Source organism: Rhinolophus ferrumequinum, chromosome 21, assembly GCF_004115265.2.
Source record: "Rhinolophus ferrumequinum isolate MPI-CBG mRhiFer1 chromosome 21, mRhiFer1_v1.p, whole genome shotgun sequence".
NCBI classification, from domain to species: domain Eukaryota; kingdom Metazoa; phylum Chordata; class Mammalia; order Chiroptera; family Rhinolophidae; genus Rhinolophus; species Rhinolophus ferrumequinum.
Window position 1 is genome coordinate 26,016,087 of NC_046304.1, and position 22,809 is coordinate 26,038,895.

General features: G+C 33.5%; 1 protein-coding gene across 1 annotated transcript in view; it reads right to left on the reverse strand.

The window, feature by feature from the left end:
- MED13 (mediator complex subunit 13) overlaps positions 1-22,809 on the reverse strand; it is a 93,094-nt gene that overhangs the window by 20,714 nt on the left and 49,571 nt on the right. The window contains exons 10-17 of the mRNA XM_033089520.1: positions 20,452-20,665; positions 19,315-19,396; positions 16,304-16,425; positions 14,038-14,128; positions 13,685-13,899; positions 12,835-13,031; positions 11,187-12,103; positions 1,660-1,821 (exon numbers count right to left, since the gene is read on the reverse strand). Of these exons, the coding sequence (XP_032945411.1) occupies positions 1,660-1,821; positions 11,187-12,103; positions 12,835-13,031; positions 13,685-13,899; positions 14,038-14,128; positions 16,304-16,425; positions 19,315-19,396; positions 20,452-20,665 (2,000 nt within the window). The remainder of the gene's footprint in view (positions 1-1,659; positions 1,822-11,186; positions 12,104-12,834; positions 13,032-13,684; positions 13,900-14,037; positions 14,129-16,303; positions 16,426-19,314; positions 19,397-20,451; positions 20,666-22,809) is intronic.

A 22,809-nucleotide genomic window follows, 5' to 3' on the forward strand; every position in this document is an offset into this window, starting at 1 on the left:
TGAAACTTTTCCAGTCAGGAATTTGTCAAATGGTCTTTAAAAAATATATATATATTCATTGTACCTTCATTTAAATGTAAAAAAATTAATTTGAATGAAAATACTTAGAAGGGGAGCTTTATTTTTAATAAATTTGGACTGTGGAATGCCTTTCTAAGCCTAACATAAAACCTATCCTTTTAAAAACTGATTACTCTGACCATAAAATTTAAACTTTGGTATGAAGAAAAGAATAAACAAAGCCAAATAACTATAAATTGGAAAATTGATTTGCAATGCATGACAAGAGTTAATATCCTTACCATGTAAAAGGGACCTATAAATCCAAATCCATAAATTTAAAAAATGACAAAAAAAACCTAATAGAAAACCGGGTAAAGGATATACACAAAGTTCACAGAAATAAAAATACCTCTTATACAAAAAGATGCTTAATCTCATTAAGAGAAAGCAATTTAAAATAATAGCAAACAATTATAACATTTACTATGTGCTAGGTATTGTTCAAAGATCTTTATATATAATAACTCATTTAATCCTCACAAAAACCATATAAGGCAGATACTAATATTAATCTCATTTTAGAGAGAAAAAGCAGGAACGGAGAAGTTAATCATCTTGTACAGTATCATAGAAAAAGTGGCATAGGTGGGATTAGAAACTAGGAACTCTCCTCTCATGGTCTATACTATTCTCCTCTCAAACTATCCTGTAATAACCATTTTCACCCATCTACTCAGTACCCTACTGGCAAGGGTTTGGGGAAACAGGTATTTTACTGGTAGGAGTTTAAATTGATATTGTGGAGAGTAATCTGGCAGCATTTTTTAAAAAAATTACACACATGCATTAAGCCAGGGTGTGTGCATTATAGATTGTAATGATATAAAAAGTAGACTGGTAAAATAATATCACATGGAAAGAACAATGGAATATATGCAGGCATTAAGAAAAAGAAAAGTATGTATTGCTCAGTAAAAACTCGTGTGTGTGTGTGTGTGTGTGTGTATACACAATGCATTCTAAAACCATGCATAAAAGTGAAAGATTTCAATGTTAAGAATGATTATTCCAAATGTATTTTAAAAGCTCCAATTACATCCCACCTTTCAGAGCCTATCTTCAATAGATAATTCAAACATTTTGAATGTTCTTTTCTATTACAGCTGACCATACACATATGTGTATATACTATATACTAGGAGTACTCATTTGCAACTTTTGTCATAACTAGCAAATTTATCTCTGTTTTTGTTTTTTTCCCACCTTTAATGAAGACTTTGGGGCCTTTATCACAAGTATTACCTCTTCTTTTTTACCTCATTTTTTTATTCAATTTTGTAAAATGATGATTTACAACAAAAGTGGTGTTCTGTCTTTTAAAAATTTGTGGCAGTATGATTCTTTCTTCACGTAAAATCTTATCGGTCAGTCTAATATGTAAAAACAGATCTAAGTGATGCTGTTCTTTCTAAAGTGGGGTGGAGAATGCAATAAATTGAATGCTGGAAATGTTGAAAATAAGAAAGTCTGAGATTGACCACACTGGCCTTAAGCCACAAAAATATTTAAGAAAATTAAATATGCTTATTCAAGTTGGGAATAGAAACTGAGAACTGATATAAAATCAGCCAATATACGTTACTATGAATTACTTACCATAAGAGCCTCGGCCAGCCATTTTATGAAATTGTTGCCAAGTGAGAGGACCTTGAACCCCCCAAGGCCTTACTGTCCTTTTTTTCTGAATAGCATCCTGAAGAACTGGCTGAAGAGATAGGAGCATTCGAAGTATATCCTGTGAGCACTGCATATTCACATCTACAACCATTAAACAAAAAAAGGTAAGTAAGAATTGCTATTGCCAACACAAAGAAATCAAATTTTAAGATAACAAGAAACACAGCTCGGGAAAATTAAGTATCTGCTTTACATGATTTTATATATAGAAAACTTTAAAGACTCCACCAAAAAACTGTTAGAAATAATAACTACAGTAAAGTCTCAAGGTACAAAATCAATATGCAAAAATCTATTGTGTTTCTATACACTACAAAAAATCTCAAAGAGGAATTAAGAAAATCCCATTTACAATCGCAACAAAAACAATAAAATACCTAGGAATAAATTTAACTAAGAAGGTGAAAGACCTGTACACTTAAAACTGTAAGACATTATTGAAAGAAACTGAAGACAAAAAAGCAATGGGAAGATATTCCATGTTTAAGGATTGGAAGAATTAACATTGTTAAAATGTCCACAGTACCTAAAGCAATCTATATAGATTCAAAGCAATTCCTACCAAAATCCCAATGGCATTTTTCACAGAAATAAAACAAAAAATCCCAAAACTTGTATGGAACTACAAAAGATCCTAAATAGTCAAAGCAATCCTGAAAAATAAAAGAACAAATCTGAGCTACCACACTCTCTGATGTCAAACTATACACCACAAAGCTATAGTAACTAAAACAGTATGGTATTGATAGGAAAAGACACATGGATCAATGGAACTGAGTCAAGAGCCCAATAATAAACTGACAAATGCATAGACAACTAATTTATGACAAAGGAGCCAAGAACATCTAATGGACAAAGATACAACTCTTCAATAAATGGTGTTGGGAAAATATGATGGCCACATACGAAACAATGAAACTAGACCACTATCTTGCACCATATGCAGAAATTAACTCAAAATGGATTGAAGACTTGAATGTAAAACCATTAAAACATATAGAAGAAAACATGGGCGGTAAGGTAACCTCCTTGACATCAGCCTTAGAGATGTTTTGTGAATTTGACTCCATTGGCAAGGGAAACAAAAGCAAAATATAAATGGGACTGCATTAAACTAAAAAGCTTCTGCATAGCAAAACAAACCTATCAACAGGAGGAAAAGGCAATGGATTGAATGGGAAAAGATATTTGCAAATCATACATCAATAGGTTTAATATCCAAGATATACAAAAACTTACACATCTCAACAACAAAAAAACAACCTGATTAAAAAATGAGCAGAGGATATGTATAGACATTTTTGCAAAGGAGACATACAGAAGGCCAACAGGCACATGAGGAGATATTTAACATCACTAATCATTAGGAAAATGCAAATTAAAGCCACAACACCACCTCACACCTGTTAGAATGGCTATCATCAAAAAAAACAAGAAACTACCAGTGCTGGAGAGGATGTGGAGAAAAGGGAACCCTCGTTCACTGTTGATGGAAATATAAATTAGTACAGCCACTATGGAAAACAGTATGGAGATTCATCAAAAAAAAAAATAGGAACAGAATTACCAAATGATCCAGCTATACCACTTTTGAGTATTTATCTGAAAAATACAAAAACACTAACTTTACGAGATATATGCACCTATATTCCTTGCAGCATTATTTACAAGAGCCAAGATATGGAAACAAGCTAAGTGTCGAACCAATGGATGAATGGATCAAGATGTAGTACAACATTTTAGATCTTACTTCCCAGCCGCTGTTGTCAGTTTTGGGCTCAAATAAAATCTTACATAACTTCTTTAAAAGAAAAAAAAAAGGATGTGGAGTGTGTGTGCGTGCACACACACACACACACACACACACACACACACACACACCCCCAATGGATTACTACTTGGCCATAAAAAAGGTGAGATCCTGCCATTTGCAAGAACATGGATGGACTCTGAGGGTGGTATGCTAACTGAAATTAAGTCAGATGGAAAAAGACAAAGACTGTATGACTTCATCATATGTAGAATATGTATTTTTAAAAAATGAAAAAAACGAGTAACAAAAATGAAAAAAACAAAACAACTCATAGAAGCAGACAACAGACTGGTGTTTACCAGTGGGAAAAGAGGGTAAAGTGAAGAGGAAGGGGATACGGCAAAATGGGTACAGGGGTTCAAATGGTGACAGATGAAAACTAGAATTTTGGTGGTGAGCACAATGTAACTCAGATGTCAAATTATAATGTTGTACACCTGAAACTTGTATGTTGTAAACCAATGTTACCTCTATCAAAAAAAGAAGATTAAGCATCTGCTTATGCAGAGAACTACATGAAGTTCTATTTAAAATGATCTGCAGAAATGGTCCTCTGGGTACTTAAAACCAAGATCAGATATAATAAAAGCTGTAACTCATCTCTATAAAGATATCATCCATTAGCTCATCAACCAATTTATAAATTTATCAAATAATTTTCTTTTTGTATTTACTTTAGTTGTTTTTGGTGCTTATAGGTCTTTTACCAGAAGAATTCTGCCTCACACTGAAATGAGTTATAAATTATGAACCTTAATTATCACCACTATGGTAAAATGATCAGATAGGTAAGACTGGTTACAGTGACTGAGGTTTAATTTGCAAAAAATAGTAGACTATAACAACTCTGAAATACAAAATTTGTCCGTAACAGGTTAACTTGCTTACACTGCTAAAAATTGTAATATCCATAGTTATTTTAAAAACCTAGATTTATAGATTATCAAATTTCTGACAAACTATCCGAATAGATATGAAAGGTGCTGCTCTTAAATGTCAAATGGCTTAAAAAAAAAAAATCACTAAATGTTATTGATATAATCTGACCCCCACCCCCCGCCCAGTATGGTTCAATTGTACCATTAAATCTGTTTGAACACTCTATTCCATTAAATCATTAAATTCAACTTTAATTCATTATTATTGTTGCCTATTATTTTTGGCTTTAATTTCCGATATCTAAATAGTGTACAGAATTAGAAGTAACTTAACTTCAGATGACTGCTTAATAACTATTATGCTTAAATAAACTTACAAATATAATAGAATACTATGCAGTCATTAAAAGTGATAACAGAGCTGTCTTAAATGGACTAATGACTAAAACACTGGTAAATAATAAAACAGGTTATAAAACTACCTATGGAAGATATTTTACACAAATAGAACTACGTATTCATATGTGAATATTCACATAAAACAAAGTCTAGAAAAGGTGTCACTGGCTAAGTGTGTTTATAATCACATGGGAAACTTTTAAAAACATATATGCAGAACTTGCCCTGAGAAATTCTGACCCGGATGAGGCTCAGGAATTTGTATTTTGATTTTAATTCAGCGAGATTTTCAGAAACACTCTTTGTTTAAAAAAATATATTTATTGGAGACCTACTATGGGCCAGGAATTATGGTAGTTGCTAGGAATACCATGTAAATAAATTCTTATTCATATCTTCAGGGATCTTAATAATCTTATGGTGGAGACTGGCCCCCAGTGTGGTTCAGTTTTACCAAGAATATAATTGTGTATTATGACAAGTGCCAGGTCTCTATTTAAGCTGAGACCTGGTTGGAAAGCAGTGGTTAAAAGGATATATAATGATTTTTAAGAGTGGTCTTACAAGACAGACACATAGATCAATAGGATAGAACTGAATGTCCAGAAATAAAACCTCACTTTTATAGTCAGTTAATTTTTGACAAAGATGCCAAGACAATTTAATGGGGTAAGATAATCTTTTCAACAAATGGTTCTAGGATAATTGGATATCTACATGTAAAAGAATTAAGCTGGACCCATTCCTTATATATAAAATTTAATTCAGAATGTATTATAGACCTAAAGGTAAGTGCTAAAACTATAAAACTCTTAGAAAAAAAAAACACAGGAGTAAATTTTCATGATTTCAAGTTAAGCAAAGCCTTCTTAGATATGACACCAAGAGCACAATGAGAATAAACACATTGAAGTTTGTCAAAATTAAAAATTTCTCTGCTTCAAAGGATACAATCAAGAAAGTGAAAAGATGACCCAGAAAATAGGAGACAATATGTGCAAATCCTACATCCTGGGACTTGCCTGCAACATATAAAAAAACCTTGCAACTCAGTAATAAAAAGAAAATATAAAACCTATTTTAAAAATGGGCAAAGGATCTGAAAAGACATTTCTCCAAAGATATACGAATGGACAATAAGCACATGAAAAGATGCTCAATTTCATCCCTCAGTAGGGAAATGTTAATCAAAATCCCAGTGAGGCAACACTTCATACTCACTAGGATGACCATAATCATTAAGACACGTAATGACAAGTGGTAATGAGGATGTGGAGAAGGTGGAACCCTTACACATTGTTGGTGGGAATGTAAAATGGCGCAGCTTCTTTGGAAAACACTTTGGCAGTTCCTCAAAAGATAAAACAGAGTTATATGACCCAGCAAGCTCACCCAACAGTAATGAAAGTATGTGTTCACATAAAAACTTGTACACAAATGTTCACAGCAGCATTATTTATAAAATAGCCAAGTGTGGAAACAACCCAAATGTCCATCAATGGACAAGTGGGTGAAAAATGATATATCCATACAATGGACTATTATTTGGCAATAAAAAAATGAGGTACTAATACATGATACAACATGAACCTTGAAAACATTATGCTAACAGAAAGAAGCCAAACACAAGACCACATAGTACATGATTTTATTTATATGAAATGTACAAAAGAGGTTGCCTAGCCCTGGGAAGTAGGGGTTGGAGGGAAGTAGGGTGTGACTGCTAATGGGAATGGGGTTTCTTTTTTGGGTTGATGAAAATGTCCTAAAATTAACTGTAGTGATGGCTACACAACTTTATGAATACTAAAACCATTTAATTGTACACTCTAAATGGGTGAATTGTATGGTATGTCAATAATATTGTTTAAAAAAGAGTGATCATGGAGTGGTGTGATGGTGGGGGTGGGCAGAAAATATACGCAATTTTTACTTCCACTTTTCCATTTTGTCTAGATTCTTAACTTTATAGTCAGCAAATATGTATTTTTTATAATTAGAACAAAGCCTTTTATAATAAACATTGACAAAAAAAACATTTTGATGGTTGCCAGATGGGAGAGGGTTTGGGGTGAATGGATGAAAAAGGAGAAGGGATTAAGAAGTACGAATTGGTCGTTACACATTAGTCACGGGGATATAGGATAAGATAAGGAATACTGTCAATAATATTAAAATAACTATGTATGGTGTCAGATGGGTACTAGATTTATTGGGGTGATAGATGGAAGGAGGTTGGAGGACAGGGTGAAAAGGTGAAGCCATTAAGTAGTACAAATTGGTCGTTACAAAATAGTCATGGGGATATAAAGTAAAGCATAGGAAATATTGTCAATAATATGGTAATAGCTACATATAGTGCCAGATGGGTACTAGTCAAATGAATCACTTTTTAAATTGTATAAATGTCTAACCACTATGCTGTACACCTGAAATTAATATAAAATAATACTGAATATCAACTGTAATTGAAAAATTTAAAAAGGGCAGAAAAGATGAAGAGGAATGAGAAGTCCAAATTTCCAGGTATAAAACAAAAAAGTCATCAGGATGTAATATACAGCATAGGGAATATAGTCAATAATATTGTGATAGCACTGTACATACAGTGTCAAACAGTTACTGGATTTACCATGGTGATCACTTCTTTAGGTATATATAAGTGTTGAATAATTATGGTGCATCCTTGAAACTAATATATTGTATGTTAACTATATTTTAATAAAAATCTTTAAAAAATTGTTTTAAATAAAATAAACATTCCCATTAAAATATGCAAACTATAGTTTGTACACTTTTAATTCCTTCAAACTAATATTTCAACACCTTAGACATCTACTATACGTCAGGCACTGTTCAAGGTATTTGGGACATCAACAAAAGAGACAAAACCCTTATCCTTACACAGTACTTGCATGGAGTGAACGTAATGGAGTGAGAGATAATTAACCAATCAATAAATTACACAGTATTTATAAGGTAATAATCGTACACCATGGGAAGAGGCAAATGAAGCAGGATGGAGAACATGAAGAGAGATTTGCAATTTTATGTTGAGAAGATGACCTCTGGTAAGATTTAAAGGAGAAAAGAGAGCTACCCACATAAATACCTGGGAAAAGAGTGTCCCAAGCAGGCGAAACAAGGCAAAGGTCCTAATGTAGTAACTTGCTACTATTTCATGATGCTGCTACAATTTAATGAAAGTATTCCAATACTGCATACTTATATTTTATAGCATTATTATTTTTTATAATGAAAAATTTAAATTGAAATTAAGGGCATTTCTCTTTCTATGAGTTTTGAGTTATTTCTAATGCAGTTCTTGAGATGAAATTCACCTTGATAGCTGCATTTTCTGTTTACATCAATGTTTACTGTTACAAAAAATGTACGCAACGTAAAGCTCAATATTTTCTATTATTTGGCGAATAGGTTGGGTCTTTTTTCCCCCTGAAGTATAATTTATGTAAGTTGGTACTTTTAAAAAACTTCTTATTGGGGTATAATGTCGTGACATTATATTAGTTTCAGGCGTACAACGTAATGATTTGATATTTGTATATATCGTAAAACGATCACAAGTCCAGTTAACATCCATCACCATACATAGGGAAAATTTTTTTCTTGTGATGAGAACTTTCAAGATAAGTTGGTTCTTAAAAACAAATAATGACAATAAAAATAGAGTAGTACTAATACTATTGCTGCTATTACTACTATAACTACTGTTAATATTTGAACTCTTTCTTTGTCCCAGGCACTGCTCTGTTTTATATGTATTAGATCATTTGATCCTCTAAACACTATTATGAGGCAAATACTGTAATTGACTGTATTTTTAAAAATTGAGGCACAGAGTGGTTAAATAATTTGTCCAAAGTCATGGTTAGGATATAGTGATATGAGTAGATCCATGTTTCAAATCCAAGCAATCTGGCTTCATAGCCTATGTTCTTATAGCTGAAAATAATCCTGCCCTTTGTTTGAACATCTATGACATTTATTTATACCTTTTAAAAAAGAATTTGGTCCTTAAGTATAATGAGTTTGAGGAATCATGAAAATCATCAATCACGAACAATATATTAACCATTGGTGGATGCTCTGCCCTATCTTATTTCACAAATTGTCTTTAATAATAATTTAACAAACAAGTATGATCTCACTGTCCTAGAACTAGAACATTACCAAACAATCTTATTAAGTTCTTCTCCCTAGCCTGTCCCTCAGCTTTTACGAATTAACCACTATCCTAAATTTTATGTGCATCTAAAAAATACATTTAGTTTTGCTTGTTTAGAACTTTATAAAAAGGTATCTTACCACATATAATCTTCTGGGACTTGCACCCTCTGCCTGCCTTCAATACTATTACTAAGATTCATCTATTTGTTATATATAGTTTTATTCATTTTCAAAGCTTATATAACATTCTATCTGTACTATCATCATTTATCTTTCTATCAATGGCCATTAGAGCTATTTTCACTTCTTTCAACCATACATTTTATTACAGTTTTAGTTCTCAAGTACTCTGTAATTTAAAGGTATGGTATCTTCCTATTTCCCAGAACACGAAGCACGGTTTTTGCACGTGTCAAAAATGACTGAATTAACAAATGACACAAGGAACAAATAAAAGTTATATGGCACATACAACCTAAGAACATAGACTCTTACCAAAAACCGTATTTTGAAGGAGGTTAACTCTGTATAATAACCAAAAATTAGAATAGTTAATCAGTGGTATATTGAGACATCTTTTAAAAAGTGTAGGTTGGCTTTGCCTGAAAGAAAACTATCTAATTGATGATTTTAATAACAGTAATAATAGCTTATATTAATTCAGTACTTAGTAAGCCCTTACTATGGATTAACTCATTAGATCTTTATAACTCCATACAAGTATTTGACATTGTATCTGGATGACAGTGTTTGACACTGATGATCATTTTCTCAATCTTCTAACATTTCCTAGACTTGGCTTCTAAGACACCATACTCTCTTGGTTTTCCTCCTACCTACCTCCTTAGTTTCCTATCCTGGATCCTCCTCTTCTTCCTCACCTCTAAATGTCAGTTCTATCCTTGGACTTCTCTATCTACAGTCACTCTCTAGGTTAATTCATCCAGCTCCATAGCTTTTAATACTCATAATACACATGCAAAAAATTTTTAATCTCCAGATCCAACCACTCCTCTAAATTGAAAATTCTAAATGTGTACTTGAACTCCCCCGCCACCAATGTTTCCCTCCTCTGTGATTAGCATTCATCATTCATCCAGTTGCTCAAGCTATTCTTGATGCCTCATCTTTTCTTACATGTACCAGCAAATCCTGTAGGTTCTATTTCCCAAATATACCTAGTACCTACTACTTATGTCTCTATTGCTTCCAATCTAGTCTAAGCTACCATCGTCTTTAACCCGGACTACTGCAACTGCCTCATGACTGATCTATCTGCTTCTACTCTCACCTTTATCACCCGCAACGCAATAGCTAGAGTGACCCTTAAATAAAAAGATCATGTTACTTCTCTGCTCAAAACTGTCCTATAGCTTCCCATCACTTTTAGAATAAACTATAAAGGCCTTACATGGTTCATAAGACACTACGTGTGTGTGATTTTGGTGCCTGGTCAGCTCTTAAAACTTCATCTCCTAATAATCTACCCATCACCCAGTTCACGCCAGCAACACTGCCTCCTTACTGATTCTCAAACACAGTAAGCATACTCCTTCCTCTGAGTCTCTGTACTGCTGGAAACACGGTGCCCTCGGTGACACCCACTTTTTGCTCAGATGCTGTCCCTCAGTAATATCTTCTCTAACCATACATCTAAAATAGCACACTCTTGTCGTTTTCTTCCACTGCTTTATCTGCTTTTTTCCAAATCCCTAGTCATTATCTGATACTATACAATTACTTTGTGTGTTTATTTTCTCTTCTTCACTCAATTATAGGCTCAAAATGGGCAGGATGTATGTTTGTTTAACACTACTTTATAAAAGAACACTGCCTAGCACACACTAAGATCTCAATAAATATTTAATGAGTGAATGTTGAATAACGCGATCTAGCAATTTTCTGCTAATTCACATGTGCAAATTACCTTTTATACTTCTATGTAAGTACATAATTACAGACTTATAATAACCATGCTTTTATTGGTGAAATTAAACTGCTAGGAAATTCTCCCTTTAAAAATGCCATTCTTAAAGGAGTTTTAAGTCCAAATTTAAGAGTCTCTATTAGCTAAATGGAAAATTGCCTTTAGTACTTTTTCCTAAGATAGTATAGCGAAGTCATATTACCAATGGAAAACAGAAAAATTATCCTGTTAGCATACTTACCATTTCTTTTGGACCAGGGGTGTAAGCATGAACTTTTTACAAGTGCTTCATCAACTTTTCCTCCTGACATATTATCCATGAACTGACGCCCATGTTCTAATGCAAGGTAGCAGTCATTGCAACAGTCCCGCTCTTCAACACGCACCCAATTGTTAATTACACCAATTTTGGGAAAAGGATCTTGGTCAGCTGCTCCAAAGGGTGAAAATAAATTAGTGCACTGATCTTGCAGCAATAATATCAACTCATCAGGCAATTTTTCAGATTCCTTTAGTCCTCCATTAACATGTTCAGCAGAAGTAGCCCTGAGAGCTTCAAAACGTTTTTCTGCTTCTTTGCCACAGTCTGTGTTGCGTCCTATGATATCTAGTTCATCTTCAAGAAATAATCCTGAATTGTTTCCAAATTTTCTGTTCATAACAGCACTGAAGCCACAGGTACACCTATACTGTGCTTCCTGCGTTGGGTCTGGAATGTAAACTCCAACATCGGCACCCTTGATATTCATGTTGCATACACAGATACAGCAACTATCAAAGTTACAGTCTTTAAACAAATTCATAACTGATTCTGAAAGAATGAGGTTTACGTAAAGACTGTGTGCTTCAGGGATCGAAGGAACAGTTGCAGGTTCAACAGAATTAAGGGGTCTGCATGTAGATGGGGTGGAAGCTGGTGAATACAAGTCTGAATTTTCATATTTGACTGAACCTTGAGCACTAGCAGGTCCACCAGCTCCACGAGGAGTCCTTGGAGTCCGTGGAGTCCGTGGAGTTGGAAACCTAGGGGTCGATGGAGAAGGAAGAATTCCTGCTCCACCGTTACTAGGAGGTGCGCTGCTGGGAGGCATCCCAAAAGAAGTATGAGTCTGAGGCGTATAAGCAGGGCCATATTCTTGATCCACCGTACTTCCATCACTAGCATCACCAGGGTGAAAGAAAATCAAACATATATAAAGAAACATATTAGCAATGTGAAATACAACTAAAAATGTCCCAAATGTTTTCCAGTAACACTGAAAATTATGAAAGCACATTACTGCAAAACTTCCAAGTATAGTTAAAAAGTATTTCTGGTTAACATATCCATTCTAGGAGATGGCTGTGGGCTGAGGACAAACCAACTAGTTCTAAAATTATAAATATAATCTGTATATACTTATCCACACCTAGACATCCACATTTACTATCTATACATTTCTTATACTACAAATACCCATATTTCATTGATTCTAAGATGCCACTAATTGTTTAAAAAAAAAAAATCCTGATTTTAGAGATGTCTGTGTAAAAAGGGACAATGGCAATTTTAAGATGCTACCAATTATAAGATACCCCAATTTCATAGATTTTAAACTAGAAAAGTATGTGAAATATGGGAAAGGTACAAAGGGGAATGATTTACAGTTTTATCAAAATAAAAGTTGCTTCTGAAGACAAAGAATAAAGCATGACAATCTTAAATTTTCCAATAGTTTATTATGCAAAATAGAATTATCCATAAATTCTACTAATCAGAAAATAATTTTTAGAATTTTAAAAAACAATGTCTTTTTTCTAGGTACCAGCACACCAGTACTTCTAGGGAAAAAAATTAAAGCTATATAAGCATTCATATACTATACCAATAACATAAATCCAAATCATACCCATCTTTGATGAATGGCATTGCAGGCCCTGAAGGAAGCAATTCCAATTTTCCAACAGTCCAACTCTGACGGTAAACACACTCTTCTGGCAACTTGATAGGAGGCAGACATTGGCTTGGCAGAGATTTCAGAGGTGCAAACATGGAACATCCCACTAGAACTTGACAATTTTCAGGCTTATAGACATAAGAAAAATCCTATAATATAAAGACCATAACATTCAGAACCTTATTTTCCAAGGGGAAAAAGCAAACTAATTCTAGCCATTTTTTCCTTTCTTGAAACAAAATAACAAAATGTAAACATAATCCTATTTTCTCATATGTATTCTTAATAGTGTCACCACAATTTAGTTTTCAAATTTGTTAACTACAAAACTAGATCCACAAAATTTTTTAAGTTAATTTTTTAAATTGAGTGAAGTAACACTGATTAATAACATTACATACATTTCATGTGTACAACATTATAATTCAGTATTTGTGTACTCTACTGTGTGTTCACCATCCAAAGTCTAGTTTCCTTCCTTTACCACATATTTGACCCCTTTTACCCATTTAGCCCTCCCCCCACACTCCTTCCTCTCTGGTAACCACCACTCTGTTTTATCTATGAGTTTGTTTTTATTTGTTTTGTTATTCGTTTACCTTTTGTTTTATATTCCACATAAGTGAAATCATATGGTTTTTGTCCTTTCCCATCTGACTTATTTCACTTAGCATAATACTCTCAAGATCCATACATGTTGTTGCAAATGGCAATATGAAATTATTTTTTAACACAGCAACAAACTAATTCTATATGAAAATATAGGAAGTAAATAATTTCTCTAGAAAAACAAAATACTTACTTTAATTTCAGAAGGTTTGGGGCTACAAAATCCTTCATCAACTTCGATTTTGAATTGTGCCCCTATACCAGAACTATTTCCTTCTAGAACGGTTCCTCCAGGTGTTGTATCCATACTACCATATTCTTTATTATTCATATTCATTGGGGAAAATCCCATAATATGTTGTTCCAATGATGGTGGTGTAGGATACATTTTATGAAGATCTGCAGTGCCTATATTTAATAAAACACACATTTTAACACAAGATTTAAAAAGTTAAATTGTGTTTAAAAATTGTGTTTAAAGCAAAGGGATGGAGAACTTTGTTGAGATTAAAAGTTTTATCTGCAGCACAGATTTGGGAAGCTTACTTATGCAAGATAACGGGTCCAGATTTCCTGTCTTTGATTCCTTGCAGTTGGATTTATCATCTGATCCATTTGCCAACTTTTTAGATCCAGGCTATTAAAAAAAAAACACCTACATATTTATCTCAAGTTTTATATCCAATGTGATCTCAAGATGTTAATCATTCAGAGTGTAACTTGAAGGTAGAGCCCATTCATCAAAAGTAGTATTTTGAATTTGTGCTAGAGCAAAACACATACTAGATACAATTTAAGACAAAAAAACACATTTTAGGCGGTGAACCCAGATTAGTTTTTCAATTTATCTGATAATCCTCCAAATTAACAGAGGGAAAAGTTCCTCCAAAGAAAATGACCAATACGTTCAAAATACTTGAAGAATAACTTTCACATACAGTCTATTAAAATTAAAAAAAAAAATAAGAAAACCTGCAATAAGAAGCGTTCATAATTAACATCAGAATTGCTTCTTAGTAAAAGATACTCATAAAGCATTTGTCTCCTTAAATAAAACACATTAAAGTTTCCTAAATCAATCACCCCTTTGAATTCTTGTTTAATAACCTCCTTACCCCTGCAAAAACGCTACAAAAAGGTAAAACTAAGCACAAATTTCAGAAAGATCTCATATGACAAAGCAATAGGATCCGTAATTAAAAATTTATCTTAATACATTGAACAAACCAAGTTTCAGCATTTCTAATCTGTTGCCAATGTTTTTAGAGCTGATAACTTGGTTCCATGTTTCCTGCTAGCCACTTTGTCATAAATAAATAGACTGAGCTCTGATTACAACCTTTCTACTGCAGAAGAGCCACAGCTAATACATGAATGGCAGCAGAAAGTATAAACGCACCAAAGTACCAGGGATGAATTTACCCAGCTAAATGGTACCCTAAAATATACTATATTGTGGGATATAAAGTAAAAATTTATGTATAGCTATATCTGCCTTATATTACTTAATTGAAGACGTCAAATATGCATACATGTATATATATATACACCCACACATATATACACACAAATATACATATCTACACATACACATAAGTATGTGTGTGTGTGTGTGTGTGTGTGTGTGTATGAGAGAAGATTAAAAGTATACATTATATAGGACACAAAAGATCAAATGTACTATACAAGTTTCCAAGCTACCTTTATGCAGATGAAAAAAAGAATTCCCTTTTATGATAATTCAGCACCCAATTCATTAATTTGCCAGAGACTTGACATTCTAGGGAATCTCATTTTAAGCTTTAATTCCTTTTATCTTCACCTTTCTCTGTAAACAGGTGTTAAAGATTAAATGTTACTTTTTCTTCCTCTTTATTATAGTATGTAGCTGTCTTATAATGACTGTGATTGGCAAACAAATGCAAAAGAAGTGGTATTCCTTAATAAATTGACAAGGCATATAATTTTAATGTTAATTACTTATTCTCTAAACAAGTTAATTCCAGAGTCATTTCTTAAACTAGAGGATCAAAGATAATTCTACTTCTTAAGGACTGAAAAAAAAGAACATGAAACAGAGCTCGGATTAAGTTTAGTCTTATTTTTCAAAAATACAACATAAAGAAAAAGAAACTCAAAGTTTAAAGGTGACAGGTACTATATAAACACTGCTCAAACATGAGGTTAAAAAAAAAACACACACCACCAAACAAAACCCAAACAATCCAATTAAAAAATGGGCAGAGGACCTAAACAGACATTTCTCCAGAGAAATGTACACATGGCCAACACTGGGGGTGCCAAAAAAAATGTATAAAAGTGGACACTTGGGTCAACGTTGCTCAGGCAGTAGTTTGCCGTAATCAGAAGTGTCTGGACGCAGATGGAAACCACTTTGAGCACCTCTTGCAATTGCAGAAGTCAAACGTGACTTGTATTCATCTTTTGTTAACGGTATATATTGAGTATTACAATTTTAAGTTATTTTTCCTTCCTTAAAACGTGTGTACATTTTTTTCAGCACCCTCGATAGACATGAAAAGATGCTCTACGTCGCTAATCATCAGAGAAATGCAAATTAACACCACAATGAGATATCACCTCACACCTGCCAGGATGGCTATCATCAATAAATCAACAAACAACAACAAAAAAGGAATGAAAGAAACCCGTTAATGAAATTTTATTCTAAAGTATTTCCTATTGTTCAGAACTGAAACATAGTGCTGAAGTCACACATCACTTCTGAATAAAAAACTTATATAAAATCAAGGAAAACAAATTATAACCTTAATCATTAATAGGTACTCACAGTTAGTTCATCTTCATCAGAATTGAAGAGATTATCGAGGTCAGTATAAGAGACAGCCAGGTCTGAGTCATAAATCAAACTGGTTGATGGAGGACGAGCATGACTAGCAGGACGTGGAGCATCTACATATGTCAAACAGAAAAACAAAATCAATTCTGCTACTGACTAAATAAGTATTATTCTATTTGTTTAAGCTAGATATGTAACTTTAATTGTGTAAGGGTATAACACAATAAACAAACTGTGATTTGTTTAAAATCAATCACTTTTTTCATAGAAATAACATTGTAGATAAATGAGCTTCCCTAAGAAGCTCATCAAAGGCCATATGATCCGTAACGTAGCTAAGTACTCTATGTGAATAATGTATCAAATAAAAATATAAACAATACTATTAGGATAACAGAATTAAACACACACACAAATATTTTATTTTTCCATCTACCTGAAATATAAAGGAAGCATAATATAATGAGTAAGTGCTCTGGCTCGAGTCAGACAATTAATTTGAATCCCAACTCTAACACTAAGAGTATGACGCTGGGCAAGTTACTTAACCTCTCTGTGCCTCAGTAATGGCAAAAATTAAATGTTATGGGGCCAGCCCGGTGGCTCAGGTGGTTAGAGCTCTGTGCTCCTAACTCCGAAGGCTGCCGGTTCGATTCCCACATGGGCCAGTGGGCTCTCAACCACAAGGTTGCCAGTTCAATTCCTCGAGTCCCGCAAGGGATGGTGGGCTGCGCCATCTGCAACTAAGATTGAACATGGCACCTTGAGCTGAGCTGCCTCCCAGATGGCTCAGTACGTTGGAGCGCGGGCTCTCAACCACAAGGTTGCCAGTTCGATTCCTCGACTCCCGCAAGGGATGGTGGGCAGCGCCCCCTGCCAATTAGCAATGGCAACTGGACCTGGAGCTGAACTGCGCCCTCCACAACTAAGACTGAAAGGACAACTACTTGAAGCTGAACGGCACCCTCTACAAGTAAGACTGAAAGGACAACAACTTGATTTGGAAAAAAAGGCCTAGAAGTACACACTGCTCCCCAATAAAGTCCCGTTCCCCTTCCCCAATTAAAAAAAAAAAAAAAAAAAAAATTAAATGTTATGGAATGTAGGTAAAGCACTTTGCCCAGGCACATAAATACTCAATAAATATTACCTCTTAGTTAAGCTTCATTTCAGTTCTAGAATTTCATTTTCCTTTTTCCCCCAGTTTTATGGGGGAAAAATACATGATTACTTAAGAAAAAATAAAAATACAAATGGAAGCTAAACCCCTCTTATATTTCCACAGAAGGAAAAAAAATGACAATAATTTGCAGTTTGGTGTGTAATTTTCCAAAGCATCCTCAAGATATCAAATGACTTGAAATAGCCCTCACTCTCAGAAAGATGAAAGTCATTTTCCACTGTCAGTTCTAAAGACTCACAAGAGCAATAGTTCTGAAATTCTAGAGTGTATAAAAATCATCTAAGGTACGTATTAAAAACCAAGATTTCCAAACTCCACCTCAAAAGATGCTCCAGAATGTGGTAGATGATGGTTCATATTTCAAGAAAGCCACACCACAAGCACAAAAAGGCAACTATACATCCCTACATCCTAGGGTAGATATATAGGCCAAAGAACCCAAACTGTTAATTCACTAATCTACTTAGAACCATCAACCACTAAATTTATTTCATGAAAGACCATCTCTTCCTTATTCAGATGGACTTTTTTTCTGATTTTTATTTTTGGTTGCACAAAGTCTGACCTGTTTACTTATTCCAAATATTAAAACAAAACTTTGTCCCTAAACAACATATATCAAAGGACAACTTCCTTTGCCTCTATCAAAAGTTGAATAGATTTTGTAAAAGACTAGTATACTACGTCTCTCTATTCCATTCACAAGGAGTAAAAGTCACAGACTTTCAAAGTGAAGTCTTGACCACTGTATTCCAGTGCTAAGAACAGTGCCTACACATAACATGTGCTTAATAAACAGGTGTTAAATAATGACCTCAGCAACAATTCTTCTAAGTTGGGAAAGGCAGATGCTGGGGGAAAGAAAAAGACAACAAAATTATAGTAAAGTCTAATTTATAAATTGAGTTTTTAGATCTGAGAGGGATCTTAGGTGATGATCCCATCCCAATCTAATTTTATAGATGAGAACTATTTTTATCTGTAAAAAAGGAAAGACGTTCTAACAATTCAAACAGAATTTCTATTACCTGAACTTGCTTCTCACAGTACAAGATGAACAATGAATTCACCATTTTAAGTTATCGCATTTCATAGAAATTCATCCCTTTTTATGAAACATGAATTATGCAAAAAGAAACACTAAAGTCCAACAATATCAAATTACACTTGATTCTTAAACAACATGGGTATGAACTGTATGGGTCCACTTATACATGGATTTTTTTTCAATAAACATGTTGGAAAATTTTTTGGAGATTTCTGTACTACTGCGAAGCAATCATATCAATTATACTAGACTACAACAAAGCAACCATATTGCTGCTTCTTCATTATCAATGCATGAATTGTTATACTTGTAAATAAGTATCAATTTCTTTTTCACAATATCTTTTCATTTTTGATGTCTAGTGTTAGTAATATGTATAACATCTACAGTGTTCTTTATCATGTGAGAATATTAATGTAGGCACTGACAGACAATTCATCTTGTAAACAATGCAAATTTATGATACTGATACAGTACAATACTGTAAATGTATTTTTTTATGATTTTCTTAATGACACTTTCTTTCCGCTACTTATTGTAAGAATATAGTATATAATATATATAACATACAAAACATGTTTTAATCAACTGTTTATCTTATCAATAAGACTTCCAGTCAACAGCAGGCTATTCAAGTTTTGGGGGAGTCAAGTTATATGCGGATTTTCAACTATGCACGGGTGTCGGCACCCCAACCTCCACATTCTTCAAGGGTCAATTGTAGGAACAATCCTGGAATGCAATATTTTGATTAGGAAATTAAAGCTTTACCTTGCTTGACAGAGGGACTAAATAATGACATAGCATCTTCTTCATGTGATAACACCGTTACACTAGATGACCCATCTTCTACCTGCAAATAATATAATACATATTATATTATATAATCTATATAACTTAACCAATAACAAAATCCACAGACTACTGAGTAGCTACCATGTTTCCCCGAAAATAAGACTGGGTCTTATATTAATTTTTGCTCCAAAAGATGCATTACAGCTGATTTTCCGGCTAGGTCTTATTTTCAGAAACACAGTATGTTTCAAGCATTCTGCTAGGTGTTCTACAGATATTATCACTAATTCTCACAACTAATCTATATGATAAACAGTACGCTCATCTTAACAAACAAACCATAGTTCTAAAGATAACCCAGGAAATATGGGAGCTGGGATTTCAACCTAAATCTGTCAAATTCCAGAGTCTATGTTTTTTCAACAATATCTACATTTCCAGCTACTACGGTTCTCATATTTACAAAAAGACAAAATTTAAAGTACCTAGTACATAGTAAAGCAAAATAAAACCTTAATTCTTTGTATTAAGCATATTATTGAGTCCGATTCATAATTTTAGCTTTCAATTTCCCTATTTTGTATTTAAGACTATCTTATACTTAATATAGCCTCAAATATCTGACACATTTAACCTTTTAATCAAACATTTCTATGTCTCAGACTTTATTAATGTAACATTTTACTTTTAGGGGCACTATAAATTCTTGGCTCACATATTCAAAAATATCATGTATTTTATAAACTCAGCGATATTTTATTGTATTTTTGAAAACTGGTAATTCACTTACAGCATATTTTAACTCAGTATCAAAATAGTTCAACTACATACATGTCCTGATTTCAATACATGAGAAGTTAATGAACTCTTTCTCCAACCCAAAAACTTATAAACAATAAAGATCTTTTCATTTTCAGAGACAAGCAATAATTTAAAGTCCATACAAGTTCTTAAACTTTGTAGTGTGCTTTACTTACCTATTTTAAAAAAATGTATTTCTAAGTTAAAATGATGAGTCTGTTCTGTTTTAAAAGAAAAAAAATGAGAACTGTGCTACTACATGCAATGCTACAAATCATCAGATACCCTTTGGTGTACTTTGATTTCTCTTACCTTTTGTTTTTTGCCAACTTCTCTCTCACTATTTTGTCTATCTTTCTTATCAGGAAAAAGGAATTCCTCATCTCCATCAACAAAGGCATATGGATCAATTTTAGGTTCTTGTTCTGCATCAGATGCTATTGCTGCAAGATACTGATTCTTAATTTGATATTGCTGCACTAATTCATCTGAAACTTTTAAAGGTTTCTTACATTGCACCATTAACCTGCATAAAAAAATTAGAAAATTAATTACATTTATTCTCCATAAAAGCATAAAAAAAAAACCCAACTTCAGTATTATAAAGTTTTTAGATTTAGAGATGATCTAACCTGCAATCCCTTACTTTACAAATGAAGAAACTGAGGCACCTAGAAAGGTTATGTGATCTATTGACGTCTCAAATTTAGCAATAGAGAAATGGAACTAAAATCCAGGTCTCCGATCCATATTTTTCACCAAAATTTGTCTTTTGGTAATCCACTGAGTGCCCAAGTTCTCAAGCACATTAATTTGTCCAAATCCATTCACTTAAAAGGATTCTTAAATCTAAACTGCTCCAGGATAGGAACTTTCAAAATGTGGGCTATATAGACAAGACTACTTTTATACAATTTATACATTTATACAATGAAAGTGACTATCCTTTTACTAATGGCATGAGTGGATATATTTTAAGTTAAAAATTTTTAAACTTAAAATTTGTGTCTCATGAAAATAACATTTTTACTATTGTTAATTCTGGCAAGATGGTTTACAATAGCAAGTGAAGTTTCAGTGCAAGTACTTCAGAGGTTTTTTTCTAATCACATTGGTGAAAAATTCATTTTTATATTGTTAGTCTTCTGGTTCCACATGGAGACTGATTAACGTTTCTCTGTACTCTTCTAAAATAACCAATAAAATGACAATGGATGACAGAACAAGAGGAAACAACAGTACAATTGGAGAGAGAAAGCTACAATCTAAGGCTAAGGAAGGGAAGCCACAACAAGCTGATTTACACCGTAGAACTTTGTAAAGCATCATGACTTTTGTATCTCTGAAGACCAGGGTGCATGGTGTGAATATAGAATGATCCCTTTTTGATTTGTATAAGACACTTTCAGACCCCCAAATTCATACTCTCTATGGCTTGCAAAGCTGAGATTCCCATGCTGCCAGAACAGTGGCAGTCAGGCTTCTAGTCAAATCATGCTCAAAAATCCTGGAATGACTATTTTACTCTGAGGAAAAACCAAAGTCCTTATAACACGCTACATCAAAACCTACTGTGATCTGTTCCTCTTTTCCTCTCCAACTTCACCTACTATGCTACTCCTCCCTCTCTCACTAATTTTGCTTCCAATTCCAAGGTCCTGATGTTCCTCAAAACAGGCCAGACACACTCCTGGCTGTTCCCTGTATTTGGAACATTCTTCCTCCAATTATCTGCCTGGCCAATTCTCTCACTTTCTTCAAGTCTTTGTTTATATGTCACCTTTTCCATGAGACCTTATTTAAAAATGCAAAATGCCCAACTGCCTCAACACTGATCCCCCTTACCCTGCTCTATTTTTCCCTCCATGGCACTTATCTTTTAACATACTATACAATTATGTTTATAATTGATTGTCACTCCCACTAGAATATAAGCCCCTACATGCCAGGGATCTTGTCTTCCTTCACTAAATTATTTCAAATGCTTAGAACAGTGCCTGGCACATAATAGGTACTTAATAAATGTTTGCTAAATGAATACATGAAATCTAGAAGCCACAGAGGATTGAGATGCTGTGTTTTTTTGCATTAATAATCCTAAAACACAACATCTTGTATTTTGAAATAAATCATCTTTATTTGTTAGAAAGTGATACTGCTGCCACTGCTTATCTGTTCTGAGTATTAAAACAAAAAAAATTGTAAGAGAGGTAAAATTTGGGAGCAACGAAGGTATTTTCTCTCTTTTAAATTCTTTGAATGACAGGGATTATCATATTGTATTAATCTATTCACCAATGCCCAGCACTAGACATACTCTTTACCCTTTAATAAGGTTGAAATTGAGGCCATCAAAAGAATAACTGATACTTTCTAAACGTGCCATCAAATATCACGCGTCACTGTTATTCCCAATATGCCCCAGATTTATCCCTCCCCTGAAAACTCCCAAGTTTACAAAAAACGTTCTTCCATGGCAACACAGTACTAACACTATAACAGGGGTATGTTTTACAATTGTTAGGATAGTTATTTTCTGTAAATGAATAACCATTTATTTCTAAGAGTAGCTTTGCACCTCACAATATTAGACCCTAAAAAAATTGTCTGCTGAATTGTCTATAAGATCCTAACATAGATCTTTTCAATCAATCATATTTCTATCTACTT